At 40.9% G+C, this 25,466-nt stretch overlaps 3 protein-coding genes across 5 annotated transcripts; 1 reads left to right on the top strand and 2 right to left on the bottom strand.

Annotated features, from left to right (window-relative positions):
- Window positions 1-5: 5 nt before the first annotated feature.
- Window positions 6-2,258, bottom strand: LOC108041259 (nucleolar protein 9). Of its 2 annotated transcripts, XM_044460875.1 has the most exons (3): window positions 2,009-2,258; window positions 164-1,951; window positions 6-31 (listed from the first exon to the last, which is right to left on the bottom strand). In XM_044460875.1, the coding sequence occupies exons 1-3, from the start codon at window positions 2,196-2,198 to the stop codon at window positions 21-23; spliced, it is 1,989 nt and encodes a 662-aa protein (XP_044316810.1). In that variant the 5' UTR covers window positions 2,199-2,258; the 3' UTR covers window positions 6-20. The 2 variants fall into 2 exon arrangements, with proteins under 2 accessions (XP_044316810.1, XP_016974627.1); XM_017119138.2 differs by lacking the exon at window positions 6-31 and having other exon boundaries at window positions 115-1,951.
- Window positions 2,259-4,604: 2,346 nt separating this feature from the next.
- Window positions 4,605-24,050, bottom strand: LOC108044017 (protein sine oculis). Its single transcript, XM_044461895.1, is given in 8 exon segments — window positions 4,605-5,519; window positions 5,522-5,799; window positions 15,342-15,397; window positions 15,575-15,679; window positions 16,502-16,629; window positions 16,708-16,918; window positions 17,884-18,352; window positions 23,421-24,050. Coding segments are annotated over 7 exon segments (1,239 nt in total). The 5' UTR covers window positions 18,211-18,352; window positions 23,421-24,050; the 3' UTR covers window positions 4,605-5,385.
- LOC108044019 lies at window positions 12,342-13,359 on the top strand. Of its 2 annotated transcripts, XM_044461896.1 has the most exons (4): window positions 12,342-12,394; window positions 12,557-12,614; window positions 12,670-12,974; window positions 13,034-13,359. In XM_044461896.1, the coding sequence occupies exons 2-4, from the start codon at window positions 12,573-12,575 to the stop codon at window positions 13,137-13,139; spliced, it is 453 nt and encodes a 150-aa protein (XP_044317831.1). In that variant the 5' UTR covers window positions 12,342-12,394; window positions 12,557-12,572; the 3' UTR covers window positions 13,140-13,359. The 2 variants fall into 2 exon arrangements, with proteins under 2 accessions (XP_044317831.1, XP_016978356.1); XM_017122867.2 differs by lacking the exon at window positions 12,342-12,394 and having other exon boundaries at window positions 12,467-12,614; window positions 12,670-13,359.
- Window positions 24,051-25,466: the final 1,416 nt, after the last annotated feature.

Below are 25,466 nucleotides of genomic sequence, written 5' to 3'. Positions count from 1 at the left end.
AGGCCGTTCAATCCAGCAGCTTATACTCTGGCTGATAAGGGCGGCAAACAAATAATTACAACATTTTTTGAACTTTTAGGAAATATGAATAGCAATAGCTTAACTAAGCGGTAGTTCAATATTTTAGCTACTGTTTATTAGTTTAAAGCGTCTATATACTAACTAAGTATATCCTTGAAAGCTTCGGCGGCTGTCTTCGGTGTTTTCCGCTTCGCCTCCTTTGGCTCTTCTGCGTCCAGATGCTTGGACAAACTCTCTTGCCACTGGCTGGGTGATAGCTTGTATGTATCTAGGCGGTACTTTGTGTAGATGATACGTCCGTGGGGTGATCCCTTCAGCATATTCGCCTTGGCAAACAGTTCCTTGGCCATGCGCAACTTCTGCGCCTCCTGCGAAGCCTTGAAGCACTCTTCAAAAACCCGGGAACCGTGTCGCGTGATGGCCAAGTCCACGTAGAAGCCGTCCAGCTGGCGTATCAGACGTTCTCGCGACTTCTCGCCAATGAACTTGCTCTGCATGAAGGCGTCCACGATGTGTGAACCATTGGGTGTGTTGAAGACCTGAGCCAGTTGGGTGGCGGGCAGATCGAGGATGCAGTTAACAAGGAAGATGGGTTTGTTGAATTGCAGCACGTGTTGGGTTATAAGCGAACCGTGGAGGTGAACAAAACCCGAGTCATCGCTGCCCGCCACCTCAAAAGGCTTTAGCTTGACCAAGCAGTTAAAAAATTGCTTGGATTTTTCCTTGTCGCCGCTGACGTGGAGTGCACTCTGCAGGGCGGCAATCATCTGGGCCTGCTTGGTTCCCAAACGCAGGCAGGCGGCACTCAGGGCGGACACCACCCCGGTGTAGCCCATTTTAAGGAGACCCTCCACATGCGGCTGGAGTTCGGTGAAGACCGCCTCGAAGTCCGAGACCTCCTTGATGTGCTGGAGGAGACGCTGAATGGAAAAGTTCGTTCCTTGCTGCTGGGCCAAGTAAGCGATGCGGTTGCAGAAGAGCATTGCATACAGCTGGGTAAGAAGTTTGGCTCCTGCCACGCTCAAAATCGTTTCGAGAAGAATGACCGAGCTCTGATGGTGGAACACTTTGGGTAAGATGGGCTCTGCTTCCTTCTTCTCATCGCCCTCCTCAGGCTCTTTCACCTCCTCATCATCCTCGTCTTTAATTTCGATCTTGGTGTCCGTGTCCAGGTCCTTTTTCTCCTCGTCATCTTCCTTCGGTTTCAGCAGGGCGATCGTTAGAATTTTCTTGCCAAAATGCTTGAGCATACTTTTGTCCGCCACACTCAGTGCCAAGCAGATGACGCCCAGCAGGCTGGATGAGTGCTCCTGGTAGGGAAAGTCTGAGAACTGAGGCCACATCTCCAGGCGCTGGGGGAACTCCTTCATAACCTCTTGCCACTCGTCCGGCACACTGTACAGTTTCCGGTGCTTGGCCATCTCAGTGCCGCCCTTCTCGAAGGCGATCTTGGGTACGTGCATGCCCACCAGGGAGAGAATGGCGGTGCGCATGATGTGACTGGCACAGGTGTCCCAAACGAAGTCCTCCAGATTGTTCAGCATGAACTTCGAGATACGGAGCACGAACTGCCGGCACTTCTCGCGGTGATCTTCGCTAAAGTCGGTCTCCAGATTGTACTCCTCCTCCACCTGGGCGGCATCCGGTTTGGCTCGCTTGTTCGGAGTAGATCCTTCGCTGGTTTCCTGAAGAGCTGACTTGCCCACGCCGCGCAGGAACGCAATCTCGAGCATTTTCTGCAGGACGTGTGAGGCAAATCGATCGGAACACAGAGGTCGCAGGTTGTCGCCAAACTTGCTGAAGTAGCGCTCCAACTGGACGTCGTCCACGAATCCTACCAGCGTTTCCAGCGCCTTGGACACGATCTGATTGGAGGCCAAGTGGATCTCCTGGTCCTGCGTCTGCTCGAACACATTGTTGGCCATGTTGACTAAGGCGAAAAGAAGTAAGTAAGGCTGATGACTAGGAGACAATCACTATCACTCACCCCGCTCCTCTACGTCCTCGAATCCCACCTTCATGGCGTCCAGAATGTTGATGAAATAACTGAACTGCTCATCGTCGATGTGCGTCCCCCTTCCAAATATTCCCTGCTTGGCGAATCCCTTGGCGTTTCGCATGAAGCGATTGCCCTTCTTCTTGGGCCGCTTGCGCTTCGAGCCGCCATCTGTCTGCATTGTTTTTAAATTGAAATTAAAATTAAATTGTACTTTCAACGTGCGCCAGAACACGCTGTACAAAAATAAATATACTATTTGGGCGACAGAAGGGTCACACTCCGAAAAAATCGATTTATTTTGCCGATGAATCGATATATTTTAGAAAATGGCGGTCGAATTTGAATTAGCTCTGAACGTAACTGAGTGCCTTATTTCGACAAACACAATGGTCGTTTCAGGCCATGAAAATTAAATATTTTTGAAAATTTGGTTTGAGCAAGATCATTTAATACTTAAGCTGTTAAAGAAGTACAAATAAATAATATAATAATTATAAATATTTATTTATTTATTTCTATAAAGCTAGCTTAAGTTTTAAAATTATGAACTAACTATAATAAGAGCATTAGCATTATAAATATGAAAGAGAATGCTATAAACAAATGTCCAGGAGTATTTTAAATATTTGTTAGATACAAATTAGATCAATTAGTTTTTTTATTAATTTCAGAAAATATGTTGACTAGGTCACTGAATGTTTAATTATTTTATTTACTTTAAATCGTGGGTTTTAAAAAGTATAAATTTTTAATTTCCCATTATTATTGAAAGGTTTACCAATCTGTCATGAAAACTGTCAAAAGGGCATTGATAGCACAAGGATCAATATAATAAAAAGACAACAGAAACATGGGCATATTCCATTTGCAGTTGGCATTGTATCCTTTTAAGCCTTTGTAAGGCGTTTCGCAGATTTCCTTTAAGCTGAAAGACCGTACAATGGTATTTGAACATCGTTTAAAATGAGTCCCCATTGAACTTGGTTTTTCTTGGAAGAACATCACACATTATTCCCACATGTCAAGCCGCATGGTCTTAAATGAACGGTGGAAACAGCAATTCCCTCATTAATTTCAGTTCGAGCATAAGGAGCAACACTTTAGAGGCCTTAATTAAATTATCGGAAAAAGCCGCCGCCGGATAAAAGAAGTCAAAATATTGTGTAACCAGAGATGTGCCATCAATCTCGCCCAGACACGTGTGTGCTCCCTTCTCCGCCTGGCAACGCCAATCTCCCCAGGACAATTGGGTGGTGGGTGGCGGCGTCTGCAAAGTGTAACTACAGTATCAATAAACAAATCATCGAGCAGCCGCCCTCGGCCTGCCAGCCAGCCAGTCAGACAGCATCCACCCTCCGAATTATCCAGGGGTTGCCAAGCACCGCCCCGTTGCCAAGTGCTGCCCGAACCTGCCCACCGAAGCACTCATTACACGGGACGCGACACGGCGCGACCTGTGTCCCGAGTCCTGAATCCTGAAGGGGCATCAGGAATCAGCGAGTGAGGGAATCGGAACGCACGCGCCGACGCCGTCCATTAGACATGGCCATTAGCACTGGCTGGCTTACCTGCCGCCGCGGATTAGGCCTCCCGTTGTTGTGGTCAGCCGATGCTAATGGGCCGGGCGGGCGTTATCATTGTCGGCAATTTCACAGGTACTGATCACCACGAGGGCGTGGGAAAATCTAAGACTCCGGAGTATATTGACATTGTTTATCAGTCTTAAGTCTACCATACAGTCAAACTTCCATAATAGAGTTATATTGGCAATAGCTAGTATAAAACCAAAGACCGTAAATAAGAGTTATTTGAGAGTTTTATTTTAAAACACTTCTGAGATTTTTAGTTTTAGGCGTCAAAAATAATAGTATTTTTACTCTTGTCCACTAAGCGTATAAAAATCAGAGAATGGAAGACCAATTAAAAACTAAATGTAAATACAAAAATGCTATGCTGCAAAAAAGGCTAATTGATAAAGAAAATAAATAAAAAAGTCTCTTTTTACGATGTCTGAGAAAAACCGGAAAAATTAATTTTATAACTCGAAGTCTTAATAACTTAAAGCGAGGCAAATGAAGTTGTAGAAGTTCGACTGCATCTTAATTCAGTTAAAATTAGTTGAATGTTGTCGGTAGATGGATACGTTTTAACAAAAGTATTCTTAGTGCGTTTAATGATTTAAGAAAAGAGATAAAGTATAGATCAAAGTTGAGTCTCGAACTAACTCATTGGTTTTACATAATGAAAATCACTTTCATACAAGAATTAATTTGATATTAATCAAACGACCAATTTATATAGTGGTAGCCTTGTCCACATTACCAACTTGAATGTGCCGGATTAATGTCTAAAAAAAATTTGTAGCAAAATAGTAAAGATGATTTAAGAATAAGCCTTTAAAAACTATATATTAGAATGCCACTCATTAAATTTTGGTGAACATAAAATATATTGTTCTCTTGAATTCTCATTTGACATACACTATTCAAACTTAATCACCATCACAATGCGTATTATGTACTCACCCGAAAATGTATTTGCAAAAGATTTGCACCGTTGCCTCTTGTTTTATAATATAATTATGTTTTCGTGCGCGAATGCATTTGAAAATAATTTAATAGAATTTATTTTTAACAAAAATAGAATTACTAGAGTCTACAATTAAAAGTGTATAATTTATGCATGTACGTAGGTATATATATATATATAATTTTTGCACGTTTCGATTTGATTTGCATTTCGGTTGGCCGCCCAACCGCTCTAAAACTAAAGCCTAGCTATTTACACAGATCGATGCAGTAATCATAGTTTAAAGTGTTTTCTTCTGGAGTTATACCAAAAGCTTGTGCTGCAGCTTGGTGGCTTTGTCTCTTTATTTCTATATCTCTCTATTTCTCGTTGCGGAAAATGCCAAGTTATCCAGAAGGTGTGGTAGTCTATAATTGCATATCGGTAATTTGCTAAAATACTGTCAGGACTGAAATTACGATTGGAAAGTCTCAATGTCATGTTAAGATTTTACATTATAACGTCACAGATTACAAATTAAAAACCCTAACATGGCTTCACTTAATTTCTTATGAAGAGGGTAAGTCCAACAATATTGAGCGTTTTAATCAGCAATCGTTACGTTTGAGTCCTGACAGCCTTTCAGTAATTGAGCGATATGTAAAGTTTGTGTTGCTATGCTGATGGATTCCGGCGATATTGCTAAGTTACTATCCTCAGAAGTAGAAGCTCTCTGACTGCTGCTGCTGCTGCTGGTGGTGGCGATGTCGCTGCTGCCAGGCGATGTTGCTGCTGCTGCCGGCGGTGGTGTTGCTGCTGCCACTGCCACCGGCGGCAGCGGCCGCCTCCAACTAGAATCATAAGTGCTGGTACTCGCCCATGTCGTACATGGCGGTCATGGGCATGGCCCCCATCACGCTGTGCAGGTGCGAATAGGCCACGGCGGCGGTGAGCGGGGGCATTTGCATTTGTGCAGCACTTGCTGCACTCACCCCCCGCCACCCCCGCTGCTGCTTTTGCTGGCTACGCTGCTGATGTTGCTGGCGGGATGTTGCTGGTGTGGGTGGTGTTGCAGGCTCTGCTCGGCGGCAACATGCTGCAATTGCTGCTGGTGCAGGCCGTTGTTGTTGTTGTTGCTGCTGCTGTTGTTGCCCGGCGAGTGCTGTTGCTGCTGCTGCTGCTGTTGCTGCTGGGCACCTTGACTGGGCAACATGCTGCCCTCCATCTCCGAATCACTGGAGGAATCCAAGTGTTGCTTGTCCGTGGAGCCGCTGCAAATTAGAAGATTGAAATTATGTGGTTAGAAGAAGGGCTATTAAGAGCAAATAGCTTAATATAACTTTAAAGATTCTCCAGCAATAACACCCAGTTAACCAATATATAAATAAATGCCCAAAAAACTTCCTTATTGCCTAAAATGCAGTCATACCTGAAACAACATTTAAAGACTAAAACTAACGATTTCATGGATCACTAAAATTATCGATCAAGAATCCATAATGTATGTGATATATATTTTACATATAATTTTAAACCATATACCAGCGTTCTATTTTGCATTTGAAAACTATAGAACTGATATTATCCTATCACGATTATATTTGATAATATGTACTTTAAACGTTCAATATTTTCAAACATTTCAGTTGATATTAAAATGTAAAAACTATATTTTATGGGCTGATCCAATTTAACAATTAATAACCACTACACAGTGGTTGGATTTTCTTTCGAAACTCTTTGTTTAAGTTGTCAATAATATAGGTTGAGCAATTACTCTACCATTTCAAAAAACATAAATATATTCCAAAGGTGTAATCATTTTGCTGGACAACAATTCAACAGTGCACAAACCCAGTTTAATAAAGTTGCTCTACGAAGATTAATTTAACTTTAAAATGCTAAAATGTAATTTCTACAAATGTCAACATGAGCATCTGCTTGTTCACAATGTGACCCGGGCCATATGCTTTTTGGATGTCAGCATCGCTTATGTTAAAATGTGTCAATTGCAACTAATTTACTGCTGTCAACACACCCACACACTCGCACAAGGAGCGCATAATTTATTTATAAACAAATGACAAATGACAGGGGCACAGCAATTGCAATTGAAATGAATTCCGGAAGGAAATCGTCTGCCTCTCGCGTTTCTATAAATGGTATCATGTTCGCTTTTGAGGTGTCGCCTCAGGGACTCCGAAAGTCAAGGAGAGGAAGTGAGATGGCTGGCCAGTGGAAGAGGGACAGCATGCATTCCCTGGCGTATTCGGATATATAGCATCTGATTTCACTTCACTTTCCATGGGTTCAAGTGGGTGTGATGGTTGTTTTGGGGGGTGATTGCTGCACAGCTCATTCCACTCCTAAGTAGCTTGACTTTTATTATTTGTGGCTGATTTCGTAAATGGCATTCGAATTTGGAATGTCTTTTCAGGACGGCAGCCAACCCCCGACCGCACTTCAGGGTTAATGTAAGACGCCCCTGGGGGATGGAATCACCCGTTAATGGCTAATACTCCCATAACAAGCCTGAAACTCGAGCAATCGCCATCCCCTCCTTTCCGCCGGCAATCATCGGCAAAGTGTTAATCTTGTCGCCAATTGCATGGCCAAGCACAATCAGTAATCGGTTATCAGCAGCCGCATCGCAGAACCAGTTTGCAAAAAAATTGATGACAGCAACGAACAACATCAACAAACAACATCGGTTCGTTCGAAAGAATCATCTTAATAAATTCTGAATACTCTCTTGCAAGTAAGTGGAAAACAGTGCGTTAATTATAAATGAGATAAAAAAGAAATTAAATATTGAAAAATTAATTTAAATGATAAAACCTTTTCAAAATTTTGAAATTCTTAAATCCGTCTTCTTACAATTTTTTGTTTTTCTATTACTTTTAATAATACAAGTATAAAATACAATGGTTTTTTAGTGCATTTGTTGCTCGTTGTATTTGATATACAATTTTGTATTAAGTTAGACTACAAATAATTACAAAACAAAACTTTTATTTAGGAGACTCATAATATATCCTCGTTTACATGGAACCAAAATTCAGTAGCAGTCTTGTAGAGATAGAAAAACTACATTTCTATTATTTAATATTGTTTTTTCTAAAACACAAAAATATACAAAGTCAGCTTATATATTTAATTTGAAAATTTCTTACTTACAATAAAAACCGAGATTGCGGTTTCAACTTTAATGCTTCATAGACTTAAAACGCGGAAAAAGGTCTTTCAGAATTAGGAAGTAGTTTGTAAATCCAAACTGTGTTAATGAACTACTCTTCAAAATTGGTCTACTTGTCGTTAAGTGGTACATGTGTTTAATTTAGAGGATTGAATCGAAGCCAACAAATTCATTTAGTCAGCGGAGGAAACCGGACCGAGGGTATGGGCATCGAAACAGGGATCGAGCCTCGTCCGTGGCAATGCGAAACATTTAAGCGCACACTCGACAAATTTGCGACGGGACGCAATGGGGCAGATACAGAGACCGAGACGGAGGACAGGACCGATCTGTTGCCCAGCAGATACACCTCCCAGTTATGTGCTGACTCCAGTTCCCCAGCTGCCGCGGATTCGGAGCGGAGGAGCCCACATACGGCGCAGCTGTACGATATCGGCAATCGTGTAATTGTAGATTGTATCCCGCGAGTGGCAGCCACCAACGGCGATGTCATGCCATTATTTCTTGCAGCGTTTGCATGAACTTGAACTTGGATGAGGACCACTTGTGATCGCGGGGTGGGCGTAAGACCCACAACCATGTGACATCTGATGGACACCACTAATACGACTCCCCCAATTCGGATTTCCCGAAAACGAGTTCGTACTGTCGACATTAAAGTAACGCTCGTTCTGGGCAAAAAATCGATGGCCTAAGCACAGCAAACATGAGAAAAGGCCCAGCGAAAAGTGGGGAGCAAACAAAAGGCAGCAGCAGCAGAAGCATATAAACAATGATATCGAATTACCAGAGTTTCGTGGTTCTGCCCCCTCCAAACTCCCCGCCCCCTCCTCTTCCTCTGCAACACTTATTAACACATACAGATGGACAGCGCCCACTTTTGTGGGCATGCCACCTCCACCCCCTCCTACCCCCTACCCCGTATTTCCAGTGATTGCATTATAAACACAAATGCCTCAGTTCGGTTTTCCTACACTCGGAGGACTCGCATCATCGGGAACGGGAGCAGAGCGTCTCAAGGACAATTCCCCGGGCCAGAAGTGAATGTCACATAAAGTTTATAACAAAATTCAAGAACAACAACCACAGAAGAAGAAGCAGGTTTTGGGTCTCCAACTCGGTGTGTGGTCCCCCCAGAAAAAAAAAGGTTCCTCGGGCTTTTCCATACCCTGCCTCTCTTTTTTCTTTTCTTTTTTTTGGGGTCTGTAACCAGTGAGGGGGAATTAATTTTTTACTTGTTTGCTCAATTGATTTTTTGTAGCCCCAGCCATTTCGAGCGGAGTCTGTCTTAAGCAGATTCATTAGCTTGGTAATAATGCATGATCGGATTATGTTTAACTGGAATCGGTGAGGGGTAAATGGGAGGGAGGGTCCACAAACAAGTTTGCCACGTGAGTGAGTTGTTCTCGTTTCCAAATGCAAAAGGTTTGAAGAGGAATAGAAGAGTTCGAAAAAAGATGTGACATTTAGGTAGGATAGCTCGGATCCCAATCTTTATGCCTTCATAAACAGGGATGTCACAGAAATCTCTTTTAACACAAAATCAAATCTTGGTGACACTGAACCACTTTGACTTAACGATTTATAATTTGAAAAACTGCAAAGCCCATCGAAAACTCTAGAGATTCTTAGACACCGAAGGATTTTTCGGTTGACTTTCAAATCAACTGGCCCAAAAACCGTCGGACATTTTTTTTAACACTTGTAGACCTATGAAATGCAATTCTGTGATATGTTCGGTACTGCTCTGATTTGCATTAAACATTGAAATTCATTAAACATAACATTGTCTAACTTCTTCAGTATGCTATTTCCCATGACATAACTCCACGATTTTCACACGAAGGAGTGGAGGGACTACCACCATACAGTTATTATGGTGGATGAGGATGATGGCTGCACTGGGGCTTCCAAGGAATTCCATTGCTAATAAAAATTATAAGCCAATAAATCCTAAAAAAACAAACAAACGGGTCGGGTCCCTGGACCCAGGCCCTGAAAAACGTGGCTCAGGGGATCGCAAAGATCGGGCCATCGGACCATCAGACCATCGGACAATCAGGAGATCGGGGAGATCGGCCCAGAGCCAACGAACAGGTTGAGTTATCGCATTGCGCGATCGGTACACAAATCTCGGGACGTGTGCCCAGCAGGACACCCAACTAAACGGGCAACAGCGATCCATAAGTGGAATCTGAAAAGGTGTTGATCATAAATTATCATTTAATTTACGCATGTGTGTGGCTGTTGTTAATGCTCGTGGCGACCCTCTGACACTCAAAAACGCTGAAGATGGGGCATAATCCCGCGAAGACCAAGTCCACCTCACCTGGGGTTTGGGGTTTAAGGTTTAAGGTTTGGAGTTTTCCATTTCGATTCGTTTTCGTCTAGCCATCGTCTGGCCGGGCATTGTGCCATTGTCTTCAACTATGTAAGATCCCAAAGATTAACCCAAAGTCCGAGCCCAGCGCTGTCATCGTTATAAGATATTTTATTATCCGTCCGCTGAAGGTCCCAAGTCGAAGGTGGAAAGTACATAGCATGTGTGGCGTGTGGCGCATTTTATGCTGGCCGAGGATTGTTTTGACAGTTTCTTATAATTTTGTGGCCTTTTAATTGCCCTCCTCGAGGCGAATCAGATGGTGCCTGAGGAGAAAAGTCGAGTCCCAGTCCCCCGCTGAGCAACCAAACTTTTATGTAATCCCCAAGTCTTTTCAGCACTTTAAGGCTTGGAGTGTTTGGCGGGATTAACTAACGGAAGCCCTAGTAAACCCTGGCGGAGGTCAAGCTGAAGGAGTCAGCTACTCCACCACAGAAACAAAACATCACCATTTTGACAAGGCCTATTTTTATCGAAATATTGTTCTAAACAATTTGGAAGAAAATATAAGATATGAAGGATATTTAATATGTTAAATTCATTATCATGAAGTCTAAATTTAAGTTAGGTTCTATCTTTTACACATTTGTGTAAAATAGAGAAGAACTTATTTTCGAACCTAAAAGGAATATGCATTTTTGGATTGAAGCGATTCAGTTTAGCTTTGTCCGCCTGTTCTTTTCGAATCGAAATATTCTAAAGCCCTTAAACTTTTAGGCTAAAAAAGGAACCATAAATCTTTGTTTATTCTATTCTAAAAGAATATCGAATGTTTTAAGCGCTAAAAAGTTGACTATGATTTTACCAAAAAGTAAAAAATGAAAATTCAATTGAATATTCAATTTAATTTACAAATAATACCTCGTTTGTTGAACAAATTATTATGTTGAACGAATATTAGGCTCATTTCGATGCATTTGTTGAAGGTGAAGGGTGTTCCCTTCCTCTAACGTGTTATGTAATAGAGAACAATATTGCTGTCAAATTTAGGTGAGCTTTCCACACTGAGTGTCTGCTCCCAGATGAGATCTAATTATTGTCAAGAGAGCGCACACTTGACACCCACCCACTCGCTGGAAAAGAGAGCTGCGGAGATGGGCTGTCGCGGATGTCAATGCGGATGGCAAGCGCCTCCGACCGATTCAGTACCACCAACCGGTCCATCATCACCAACAACATCATTATCAACGCCATCGGAGCACGGATCGGGAAAGGGAAAGAGAGCGGAGGCAGAAGGGAAATGGGAACGGGAACGGGACTGGAACTGGGGAACTGAAAACAAACACAAAGGCAGCGGCGAGGAGGCGACGAGAAGAAGAGACGAGGGCCTCAGACGGGCAAAAGCGCAAAATACATAATAATAAAAACAGAATGTACAATAAAACGAATAAAAATGAATAACGTGCTGGCGGGGTCTGGGGCGAGGGGTTGTCAGGGCGAACGAATAAAGAACACACGCACATTTTGTGGTAACCCGATACCCTGGCCAGCTACCCTCCAGCCAACCGTGGCATTCGACGAACGCAAAATGATGACGATGTCTGAGGGAGATTCGGATTCGGATGAGGTGGGGTGGTGTGGCGGCGCGGGGAAAGGGAAAGGGAGTGGGATGGACTTGGGACTGGAACTGGAACTGGAAGTGGAACTCGGACTGGGTCGCCTCGGTAGTACGAGTGCGAGTATATATATAGAGAAAGAGGGACAGGAACACGTCTGCAACTGGGACTGTGTGAGTGAGTTAAACGGGGTAGGGCGGGGGAAAAGGAAAAGGAGAAGGGAGGAAAGAATCCTTTAGGTACTGAATCCCGTAGAAATGGCAGATCAATCAAATCCAGTTGAAAGACCCAAACGACCCGAAAATTCCTCTTTAATTAGAAGGATTTTTATTAAAGCCACCGAAAAAGCAAAGGTTGTTAGGCTAACTATGTTAAAGAATCAGTTTAATTCACCGCAAATGAGATATATTAATATTTGTTCCTAAATCGTTTCACCATTAAGAATTTTGATAGAATACAGGATAAAAATGTCATGGGGCTCTACACTTTTGTCCTTCTTTAGTTTGCCTATTATTAGTGCTAAGATACAAATTCCCATATAGTTTTGGGGTAAAGTTGAGATAACCCTTTACGTATATTATCTATTTAGAAAACAAATTAGTATACAATTTTCGAAATATTGGATTTGACTTAAGTTAGCTTTCAACCTTTGATCATTATTTGGATATTTGTGTAATTGAAAATCCCGAAATGTATTCCAATAGAAAATATCGAATTACAATTAGATTGTTTGGGTTAGTTTTTTTTAAACTTTTCAACCAACTTCGATCTAGACAAAACATGGAAACTCGATACTTTTGCTGTCCGCACTTTTAACACCTTTCGAAATAAAGCTTTTAGTAGCAAGTAGCCCTATGAAATTTCAAAATTTTTTTTTTTAACTATCAAAATTTTAGGTAAAATTGTTAGAATATGCACAAGACCTGGAATAAGCCGTTTCATAAGCGCAAAATGGTGAGTCCAATGAGAAATACCGAAAGTAAGGCCTTGTCTATCACTAATCCATCAGTGGAAGAACGTATCGAATCCAGGAAAGATGGTGTACTACATGCAGCCATTGGTGGAGCACTTGTTCGATATCTGGATGCAACCACTGCCCTTCCCCACGCTCCTGAAGTTCGTCTATAGCTGTGTCCTGCTCTTCTTCATCATGCTGCCGATCCTGTACCCGCTGCTCGTCCTGCTGCTCTACTACGGCATTCTGCAGTACGCGGGCGAGCGGCACTTCGGGGTGGTCCCGCCGGACAACTGGGACCTCCTGGGGGCCGCCTCGCACCTGTGGCGCTTCCAGGTGACCAACAAGAAGTATCTGCTGTTCGTGACCATGTACATCGATCGGTACCGCGTCATTATAACCGCCATATCTTCGACAGTCGACTATATGCGCATGGCTCTGTGCTTCGTCTTCAGCTGAGCCAGAATTGCGAAATAGCCGATCCATATTTGCCAATCCCGATTTCTTACTGGGACGAACTGTAAGATCCTTTAAAAAAGGTCACTCGACGAGCATCTTCTGGCTTAATGTAAATTTAGATACTCCATTTGGTTTCTAAATTATTTTTTCTTTGAAATGTTATTGCGGTTGTTGAAAAATCCTTTTATGAAAAAGTTGAAGTTTAATGTACACAATTCAACAGTGTAACTACAAAAGCCGTAATTAATTTAGGGAGGAATTTTTTGTCAATAAATATAATAGGACATTTTATATTCAAAACAAAATAGTGTTTAGTGCATAAAATAAAAAAATAAAATTGGAGAACTAAAAAATGTTCGATTGTGTCTGTGTGCAAAAATGTATTATAGAAATTCTCAAATATTTTTTTTTAATTTTGGGCTGTCTCTTAAACTGTGGCTTTGATTAATCGTTAAATATGAGAAAAAATTTAATTGTTGTAATGAACTTTACTTTGTTGACACTTAAAAAAATCTTACTTAAAAGTATTTCTTTTCGTGAACACTTTTCACTAAAAGAGGACTGTATCTAATTAAATTGTTGCAGTAATTTAAGTATTCCTAATGAAGTAATTTCTAACAAATTGCTGATATTTAGGAAAATAAAAAAAATTCTTCAAAGTTTTCTTAACGTGAAACTTTTTTACCAAAAATTGGACAGTATCCCTTTTAATTGGTGCATTTAATTCGATAAAGGCATCTGTCTATATATCCTAGCTCTAACTCATTTTATTCAATCTACCTAGCTGGCAATCTTTTCTACATTCTCTTCTGGCGAAGGTAGTACCTATTCAAACAATAACCACTTTGGCAGTTGTTGGGCTGTTCAAAGTGCCGCTTTAGATTCAGATTTGGCGCCGTTGTGGTTTGCTGGCTGCCACAAAGCTGCATGGAAATGGAACATAGATACACACACCCTCATGCAAAAAAAAAAAAGATAGGAGAAAAAACAATATGAAAAAGTTAAAGTAGCAGCACACTGGGTTGCTCATCGAGGCAACAGCCATAAACATATATCAAGTTACCGGCCGGGTGGAGAAGGGAAAGGGAAAGGGGCAGGGGAAGGGGGGGAGCTACGCAGTGTAAACTATCGCCGAGAACGAACGTGTATCTGTGAGATACTTTTGTCGAGCGGCCATGTATGAGTGTGCCTTGCGGTTGCCACGGCATCCAATTTATAATATTTTTTGCAGTTTTTCTGTTTTTACCATTTTTTTATTTCCATTTTTATTACGACAATTTCTCGCTTTTCGCCTGCCGTTCGTGAGGCAAAACTCGGAGTGGAGGAGCCGTAAGTGATATACCATTTAGCATAATGGAACTACTATCCTGGGGAAAGTTCGGCCTTTTTGGCAATTTACCAGCTAATGATAGTTGCCCAAATGGGTGGGACGCGAAAGGAGCGTAGGAAATGCGCGGCCACTTCAAAAATCCCATTTTCACTTTTTCGACTGTTTGCACTTCACATGACTTCCAGCGGCTGCAGAAGGACCCAAGTGGGTTCAGGGGACAAACAAAAGGATGCTGGCCGGCCAAAGGATGTTTAATATTTGAGAAAATATTTCCTATCAGCGGCCGAAGATCTCTCTCTCTCGAAGAGGAAACATCCGAAAGGAGTGCCACAACTGCTTGAAACTATTTGCTTAAGCGGAAATGCAGATGTTCAGGGAATATCGGGGGAAGGGCGAAGGGAGGGAAAGGACTGGGGATTTTAATTAGGGACAAGGCCTGCCAGACATATGCCGGAGATATGCATACATGTACCGAAAAGCAAACATCAACAAATCAAATAAAAATAAAATAAATATATAGGATAGGATAGGTTATATATATCATTTTGGAATTTGGAACAACATTTTAATGACTTTGTCAGCGACTCTTTCTTTATATCAGCCCCCACCAACCCCCCCGTTTACCACAGCGTGTGCCAGTTGCGTGTTGTCCTTGGCACTAATTAGCCCGCCCCCCTCCTCGCCCCGCCCCACCCACTTAACGACCTTGAAAGTAAATGCCGTCAGCTTTTGTAATTGAAAATTTAAATGCAAATTAATATATTATTTTTTGCGATGCCTTGCACGCGTTGACACTTGTCATATTCATCGCTAAATAAAGCATAAATACGTGGACTGATTCAGAGATCTAGATATAGATCCACTTTGTTAAATGGAATACACCCAATAATATCTCACTAGATATCTTTGTAAATAATAATTGTTCATTGCAACTCACTCTTTATGTTCGGCAGCTCGATCTCTTTGTCGTCGATTCTTGAACCAATTGGAAACCTGTAAAAGCGTAAAAATAGCTTAGAGACATTTGTAAACATTCGCAATGCTGTCCCATGATTAATGAGATGCAATTAACATGTGGAGGATGGCATCTGTGAGGAATTTCAATTGAAATTTGTCAAAAGATGCGTTTGACATTTATGTTTCTGCTTTTGGCATTGCCCATTGACTCACCTGCGTGGTGGTCAGTCCTGTGGCCTCGGCCAGATCGCGTTTCTCACGGGGCGATGGATATGGATTGTGCGAGTACCAGTCTCTCAATACCGAGCGGGATTTCTCCTACGGAAGGACATATTAAATCATAAATAAGTTTATAGGTGTACATTATAGCGAGGTTAACTACCCTTATAGTATTTTTACCTGTTAATCATATAGTTATAGAATTATAGTAGAGAACAATTTTTGGACGGTATATATTTATTATGTCAATATCTATCGACACACCATAAATTTTCTAAATCATACAATTATCACAGAACTTATTAGTTTATTATAGTCAATAACATCAGCCCTAGCAGATAAATAAATATTCCTTATAATAAATATACCTTAACGCTAGAAGGCGTAACTCAGAGTACCAGTGATTAATAGGAACATTTTTATTAAAATCGGAGCATTTCTGAGTGTAATAATCATAATAAATCTCTGGTTAAATAACAATTTAATAACAGTGTAATTAATAGTAATAGTTTGAGCTATGAAATGGATTTCGCCGGTAAATATATCCATTACTTGAAGAGTAAAATGCGTTTTATAATATTTGTAATGTACAAGGTGGAAAAAAACGTGTCAGAAAAAGCCGGAAAATTCACGAAAATCCCTTTTGTACATAGACCTGCGCTGACCTTCCTTTAATCTATTTGAACCAACTGAAAGCCTACCAGATAGTAAACAAAATGTTTCCTGTCCAGGATACTGCTCCGATAAAGCCGAAAGGCGTTACCCCAGCGCAATCGGGCAGTTGCAGCTTATGCAATCAGACAGGCCATCGGACATTTGTACGATTTCCCCGCTTGCCACAATTAAAATGAAAAGCGGCCCAGGACGACTTGGGTGCTCCTCCTCATCCTCCTCCTCCTTCGACTCCTCCCCAGCACTCACCTTAAAACAGTAGCTCGTCTCCTCGCCGTCCCAAATGGTGCGGGGCAATGGAAATTTACGGCGAACACGATATTTGCCAACAGCACCCAAGGGTCTTCCGCGCAGTTTTTCGGCTTCCACATAATGCGCTACAGCCGGAGAGAAAGAATTCGTTTTTGTTTCAGCACTCGGAACATTTTGGGGTTAAGCAGGAGTGCGGGTCTCACCTTTCAACCACAGGGCCTGGAGCTTGGCGTGATTTTGGGCCGAGAAGTGGTGATGCTCGAGCAGGCGGTACAGCTCCTTGTACTGACCACGATGGAATGCAACGACCGCCTTGGCCTTCAGCACGGACTCGTTCAGCTGCAGCTTATCACATTGTGGCAGCGACCAGAGGAAGCGGCCCAGTCTTTCGATGTTGCCCGCCTGCTGCAGAACCTGTGCGAAAGATTTCAAGGATTTCGGGATTGGTTTGAGATTGACCGCTTTTCGATGGGTGGAATGGAAATAGTGTTTGGAACTTTCAGTTTTATCACTTTCAAACATCAATTACACGGGAATTATAAAAGGTATCTAATATTCTGTCTGCTTTCAGAACTCATCCATTTGGAGCATTATTAAAATAGACCATTCTTTCATAATTTTGTCATTTCCAAATACAATTACATTGAAAACAAACTGTGGTCGGTTCATATGATTTGTTAAGGAGTATTATATTTTAAAAATATTTGTTTAGAAGTAATATTGAATTTACAAAAAAAGAATTTTTTATGAATATAAATAAATATTAAATTGGTCAAAAAATTTCTAAAGTTAAATTGGTTTATTATGTTTGTTTGGAAACGTGGTATAACTTGGTATAGCACTATCAGCGAAATGATCTTGTTAATTTAATGTATAATTCAAAAACTTGACATTTTGGTCCTTGCGTGAAATTAATCTTTGCATCGCGAAAGAAAAACTATTTGTGTTGACCATAAGGCGTGTAAATGTCTGCGGGTTATATGACATATGTGAATTACCATACCATTACTAAATTAATAAAAATTTAACTCAATACTCGACACAGAAAAAAATTAATTAATTAATATTTACGGTTGAGCTAACCACAAAAACTTTACGTAGTAATTTATCTATGTACTTTTCTTGTAGCTTTCTTTTATGTAACTTGATCAAGTATTTATTTCCTGTTTTGATTACTCTTACAAATTGTATAGTAACTATAAATGTTTTACTGTATTTACAGTTAAACAAACTACAAAAACTGTTACTTTTAAGTATTTTTTTTATGTGTGTATTTTTTTGTAGCTTACTTTTACGAAACTTGATCAACTATTAAATTGCTGTTTAGCTTAGTGTGACAAATTGTGAGGTAACTATGAGATATACTCCTGACAGCTTACCTCGCAGACACAGGCCACCTGCTCCTGGGTGAAGCCGAAGCTGGGCAGATTCTCCCTGCCGCCGGAGCCTCCTCCGCTGACCACCCCGCCGCTTCCGTTGCTGCCGCTGTTCAGGTGGAGTCCACCTCCTGCTCCACCGTTGTGCGTCATGATGTCCAGGGTGCTGCTGTTGTTGTTATTGCTGGTGGTGCTGTTGTTGTTGTTGTGCAGGGCCACCGATCCACTGAGACCCGTGGGACTATAGGGAGGTGTATGCCGGGCGGTGAGAACGGCAGCCGCATTGGCCGCCGCCAAATCGTAGAAATCTGTGGCGGGATGCTGTAACATTTTCTGCGGGAATCGCGTGTTTGGATGGGTGGTTGGGTAAATTGTTATGGACTCCGCTCTAAGTAACAAAAACTATCGTCGATACGAACTAGTATTGAATAACCTAATCTAATATTTGCTTAATTCTTTGGTTGTTTGAGCGCTGAAATAAAAAAGACAACAATACAAAAATAAATAAATATATTTTCACAATTTATTAGACATAATTTTGTGCCATAAAAGCTTGGAATTATCATAATTAATTATTATAGAAGGAAGTATATATTTGACGTAACCGATAAATTTTTTTTTTGTGCATTTGCACAATTTTTTGTATAATTTTTTACAAATAAATTTCATTTAACAAAATAATGTTCTCTGCAAAAGCTTTGAAAAGCAATCTATTACTAAACTGATATAAAGTGTTTTTGGACTGATAGCATTTTGCGATTTCCAAATGCTGAGGAAAACAATCATAATGTTATACAAATTTTACCCTTTAATAGCTAATCTTCTTAACAAACTAACGAAGGGTAATTTCCCATCCTACTAAACAGCACATTGCAACACCTTAATTGTAAGCAAATTCACGGCATAGTTATCGAACTAATTAACATATGGATTTTTCATCTTTTTATTGCCCATTCTGATTAATATTGAAACAACACTAATTGAGACACATAAAATTGTAGAAATTACCATTGAATGGCTAATGATTTTCGCCCCACCACACTTGCACAAATGTTAAACAAAACAAGCGTGTTGTGTGCTTTGATTTTTTCATATTCATAAGCAGTTTGGAAATCAGAAATCGAAATCCAAATCGAAATCAAAACAAAACCTCGAATCGACCCCATGTTGTCAAAGATGATTAACTAAACTGAGCCCCGGCGCAATTATTAATGCGAGATGTTCGATTATCGGAAATATGGTTTGGTCGTTTGTTCGTTTGGCCAGAGCTCTCTAACCTGTCCGCACCCGACCAAGAGATCTCTTACAAAAATAAACTCTTTACACAATATACGTGTATATGGGGCGCATGGTGTTTCGGTATTCCTCTGATTTCAGATTTCTGTATTCGGTTCTAAGAATATTTCTAAAATTACCAAACGTCGGCGACGACGACGACGACGACTATAATGTTTGTGAGCGAGAGCCACCCCGATTGTATCCCCCAGATAGAATATCCCGGCTGCATTTTATAGATGTTTTGATATTCTGATATTTTGATATTTGCAATCGATCTCTGCTTTTGGCCAGACAGTCCAGATAAACTTAAACTGATATAGATACACAGAGCAAAACGCACACAGACTCTCGCATCTCGTATATCGGGTAGAGATATTCTTGGATCTGTTTTCAGTTTCAGTTCTCGTGTGTGCCGGCCAGATTATATATACAAAACAAGAAAATAGAGATTTCGTTTTGGCTGCTGCTGATGGTGATGCTGATGGTGATGCTGATGCTGCTGTAACGAAAATACCAACGCCAAGTTGGATGCTCTTGAGTCATCGGCCTAGGCCAGATCCCGATCCCCCGCAGCCGCCTCCTCGTAGATTCGGTATTTCTTTTCATTTCTTCATCTCGTTGGGGTTCTTTTTCTTTGCTGCTTATATTTTCGTTGGCCTGTTTCATGTTTGACGCAAGTAAACAAGCAAAATGCGAACGTGAAACGAAATACGCGATAAATTTTCAATCTGTTTTGCCTAATCCAGCGCGTACAAGTGGATAATATCCGATGGATACAATGCAGCGGACTTAATGTAGGGAATAATGTGAAACTTAAGATGTATTCGAGGCGTTTTACGACTTATCTATTTGAACTTAAGGTTTCCCCGCAGACTTTGAATCAAAATAAACCTGCTAAGACCTTTGAATAGTAGCTGACAGATAGGTGGCATACCAACGTTTATGACCTTCCGTTGTACCGTTGCACGATTCGAAATCCCGAGACGAAGAACACCAGCAGCTACGGCAGCATCCCCAAAAGATATTCTATCTGATATCGGACTGCATCTTTTGGCTGCCTCTCAATTTCCCCTTGTGGGAGATCTCTTATCGCCCCGACTGCCTGACTTTTGTGGCATTCGAATAAAATTAATTTAATTTATTTTACAAATTTTGTAATTTATTTCCAGTGCCGCGTTATCTATCGGATTTCTGTTTCTGTGTTTCGTGTTTACCCACCATCCGTTGTTGTCCCGCTGTTTGCTTTGACTTTTATAAGATTTTAATTTGAGTGTTATTGTGCTGCAAATGGGGGGGAATCTCGAGAAATCGGAAAGCGGACACCTAAGCTTCCATCGCAGAGATTCTATTGGCTTGTTAATCAAATTGAATTGTTCGAGCTGCCGTGGCTGCAAGCGTTTGCCTAATTAGTTCGTAATCAAAGTCAACTTACAATGAAATACGAAATCTGTTGATGGATTTGATGGCGCGGCACATATCACTCAACGTGATTCGATTTTTAAGGGCATTCCTGACCCAGATTCCTGAGGTTCTAGGGGCATTCCTGACCCGGTTTCTTGAGCTGCTTACTCCCAGAGCTTTGCAAGTGAACTGTCCCGAGTGGATAGTTTTGGATAAACCCCAGCTTGATTTGGACTACCGGCCATCAAAATCTGAAAGCAGCACGGCTGTTTTCAACGGCCAATATCGAAATCATCTGCGCCGGCGTCTGTGTTTATACAATGTAATCGAATGGGGAGCCTGGTGCCAAGCAACCTGTTGTGGGACAGCCCTCTTTCCGGGTAATTCGAACAGCGGGCTGGCCGTTTGGCGGGATTAGTAAGCAGTAGCGGCCAAGACAATCGCTATCTGCCAGATACACGTACTCGAGCGGCCAAGTGTATTTTTAACATTTTCCGTTTAATTGCCGCGTGAAGAAGGGAGCAACGCACAAAGAAATCGAATAGAACGCGGCGTAATGAATGAAATTTGTCAATTTAATGGGTTGCCCACATGTATCTCTGAATCTGCAGCCTGTGTAGCTGCTTTTTCGCATTGCACCGCTACATTTGGCCAATGTTTGAATGAAACTCAAGGGACTTTTTTTGAAAGTGCCGTCGGTGGGCAGGGGCATGCCCCCAAATTATGGCGGATTCTGCACGCCGGTGCGTAAAATGATCAAAGCTGCAGTGGCCAAGCTTGCGTATCTGCATCTGCTTGCCCGAATCTTGGCGAATGGAATGCGTAAATTTGTCAATTTGGCCACTTCCGAGATGGAATCTGGCTGATCCAGATAGTGCCCCCAAAGTCGAATAGACGACTTTTCCCACAAATAGGCACACAAGATCGCACGGAACATCTGCTCCCATCTCCGCACTCAATTAATCATTCGACTTCTGACGACAAACACGCGCTGGCCAATTCATTTAAATGTTTCCAATCCCCGAAACGAATCTCGTATTTAACCCGACAAATGTCGGTCCACACCCACTCAACCCCGGACCCGTCTTTTCTTTTTTATTTTGCATAAAAGTTCTCAGCGAAAGCAGCGAAACTCTCACGATAAGTTAATAATTTTCTTAGATTTCTAGCAAAAAATCGGAATGATAAAGCAAAACATTTTTATAAATAAACACGATGTCCAATGGATTCGAGTACCAAACTCAAGATGCGGGCGTGAAACATTTTAGTGATGAATGAAAGACAACTGGAAACGGTTATTCTTTCGATTCCACCATCTCATACTTTCCTCTAATTAATAAATATTTGGTGGGTGGGCCGACATATATCCGACTTCGGGAAGGGCAGTCGTCCACCCCCTCCCCCCAACTGCCTCGCAATCGAGAGGTGAATAAAACAACAGAATTTCGCATTTGCTGTGTAAACAAGTATTCTTTCCCAAATATATATAAACGTGCATTTCTTGTGCTTTTTTCTACGCTTCGCCCCCTGCGAATTATTTCTCAAGTGGTTCGAGCTTCTATTCTAATGGCTGGTGGCTGTTTGGAATTCGCCAATGCCACAACCGTCAAAAAAGCAAAATGCACTTTGCCTTCTTTCTAACCAATTGAGATCGCCAAAAAAATGTGAATATATTGACTTCTATGATAATTTGATCCATTAGAAACCGAAAACAGGTACTTGGAATGAATGGGCAACATTTTAGATGCTCTTAAAAACACTCCACTTAAATTCATACAATGCGCAAGTAAAATATAGAAAACTACGTTTTACCTTTTACTCTCCGACTAAGAAGACTAAATATCATTGAAAACAGTAATATTTTCACAATATATATCCAATTTGGAATTAGTTTTTAAATTGTTTTTATCGAGTATTTTTGAACTTTTGTATATATTTGCAGAGGGTTTTTAATTCGGTATCAAATATAAATTTTCTTATTAAGCATCAATTGGCGGATCCATGGTATCTATGGCCGCCTTTCCCTCGACTTCTTTACCCAGATCAACTTTGAAAATAGAACCCAAATCGTTTATCTACCAAATATACAATCAGCTTAAATTTGCTACATGTTCCTTAGTTTTAAAATTATCCTTTATGATTTGAAATAAAATCGGAAGGTTTTATCCTATTGCAGATATATATCTGTTATACGTACGGTAATAAGCAGTATAACCAATCGGGAATCATGAGGACAATCTCCGTCTGTACTTGTTTTTAGACGAAATAATTGGAGAAAACTTTGGACTTGCTATTTCACAAAATAATAAGCCAGTTGAATTCTTGAATTAAAATGTAACTTGCCAATTAAATTTATTAATGATTTTAGAAGTAACAATACGTTAAATTTGTTCTCGATGGCTTAGTAAGGTTACAAAACTAATCATCAAATAATGTAAGTAAATATAAAATTATATTCTTCTTTTTATTACTCAGTGAGTTATTTTCTTATTCACATTTACCGCCAGATGTAAAGTTTGTATGCATGTATAGTTAACACTAATATTTAGATTTCCAGCAATTTGGTTCATAAACTGCAGTAAAATAGACTTTGATATTTAAGCAGCAAGTTTTAATTGTTTTAAAGTCTAACTATCAGACCGAATAGAATAATATTTACATTAAATTAATAATCAAATGAAAATCAACTTTGAGGAGCTTAGCTTTCTTAAGTGTTTTTAATAAGGACTAGCATATATAGAAAATGAGTTGCCCTATTTATGTTTATCTATAGAATATCTTTTACTATTCCCTCATTTAAGAGTAAACTTTTTGCCGTCGGCAAGCTGCGAAACCCGTCGAAACCCAATCTCGTGTCTCACCTGTATTTTGATTATTTATTGTTGATACGTATCCGTGTTTGTTTTTAGTTTTTGTTTGTTATTTTATTTGTTTGGATTTGTGCTTTTGTTGCTACGATTATCTGATTCTGATTGGGCTATATCCACAAATGTTAGAAGTGGCAAGACAAACGGGGATATTTGCCGTGTGGTTTTTCCTCGATTTGCATATCTGCCAAACTTTTCAAATCGAAGCCATGTGCCGCACACTCACGCACACACACTCGGATCACAGGCACTGGCGCACTAACGCAAACTTGTTGGGCATATATTCCTATTCCCCATACGCACTGTGTTAACACGTGTTGCAAATTAAATTTTTCGAGAAAACTTTATCGCTGTTGTGCCGTGACTCGAACAAATTGCACTTACAAATCAGGGGGCAAAACCTGCGACGACAGCACTGAAATAGTGCCAACAAAAAATGGCCGCCAACGGATTGATTAGCTAAATTCTCCTTGCTTTATTTCTCGTTTTGTGTGCGTTGATTTGATGCGATTTCGTTCATTCATCGGGAATTAAATATAACTTTGTGCGCGGAACGTCGAAAGGCCGCCGGATCCGGCCTGGATTGAGCGAGCGACGTGGGGAGATCGGGCAGCGAACCGCACGCGACGGAATCTCGAAAACAACTGAGAACTCTCCGGTTCTCAAACCTCCTCGGACCGAAACCACCCGAGACGGAAGGCAGAAAATGGTTGGTGCTGCTGTCGGTGTGAGTGCGCCAGAGCGAGATGGCTGGCAGGTCGTGCGCGTGTGTGAGTGAGTGTGCACCAAGGGGGTGAACAGGCCCCACGCACGGTGGGGCAAAACAGCGCCGTAAAGATAAAGGAATCCAAGAATGGGAAAAATTAATTAGTCATTATATTTATATGGAAAATTGTATATATATATAAATATATATATTCAGAAATACGAAACTTCAGAAACCAGATATAAAGATAAATCTACTTATATAGCATCTATTCAAATTGAATCGTGATTTTGTTGTAACCTAACCTATGAAGTTATATTTTGTAAAGCTTTTTTTTTGTATTTTGTAGAGCTCATGGTTTAGTTGATGACATTTGTCACGAGTGATTTCTACAACATTCTGAAACAGCAATAAATTTAGATAGTTCTGCCCCACAGGTGTAATAATTGGAAATTTAATATACAATGTAGAATTTCTATAATTACACTTATAATATGTGTTGAACCTGATTTTATTGTCCTCGTTGAAATGCATATAACGTTAAGTTGCAAAATCTGTTAAAATAGGAATATGTTCTTGCTAAAGCAAGGTGTTTGTTTTTTTATTGCCTCAGGAAGTGATCGTTTGTCCCACAGTGCGATCGCTGCCTGACAGTTTTGCAGTCACTGGCACTTGGGCAGCATGTGAGAGAGCGAGAGAGCGGACAAACAGGTTGGCCGAAAGAACGCCCCCTCCGGTTTACCTGTTCCCACACACACACACACTCACTCACACAGAGAGGCACTCACGCGCACTGGAGCAACAACAACGTGCTGATTGGTCAGTGTGAATCGCTTGGCAGCGAACCGGCATGCGCAATGGACGCCATATTGAAAGGCGGAAATCGGAGGTAACTGTAATTGCATCGGAACTCCTCCCCAGGAGCTCTTACTCCCAGGAAAAAAAGGATGCTTAGTGAGGTACCTGCGGGTCCTGCAATCCCATTAAAATTATCCACTGCATTTGTACCTTGCATCTCCTGGATAATTGCAATTACGCCTTTTCTCCTTCTCCTAAAAATTCCACAGGACTTGCATTACCTTCTTATCTTTGGTTTCATCTCAGCTCGTTGCTCTTTGCACTGAACAGATTCAGATTTATAACTGCCTGAGACATTGCATTGTCTCAATGATTAAAATTAATTGGTGCCTTGTTATTATCACAACCACTAATTATGTTGATGCTTCAGTGGGTATTCTAAAATATTTATAAAATACTTGGCAAGTTTCTTTCGTCCCATACTATTTATTATAGCGGAAATAATATATGAAAACGACTAAGAATTAATTTACTTA

Source organism: Drosophila rhopaloa, unplaced genomic scaffold (assembly GCF_018152115.1).
Source record: "Drosophila rhopaloa isolate 14029-0021.01 unplaced genomic scaffold, ASM1815211v1 contig_115, whole genome shotgun sequence".
NCBI lineage: Eukaryota > Metazoa > Arthropoda > Insecta > Diptera > Drosophilidae > Drosophila > Drosophila rhopaloa.
Note: the sequence above shows the minus strand (reverse complement) of the source record. Positions and strands in the feature narration are given on the sequence as shown.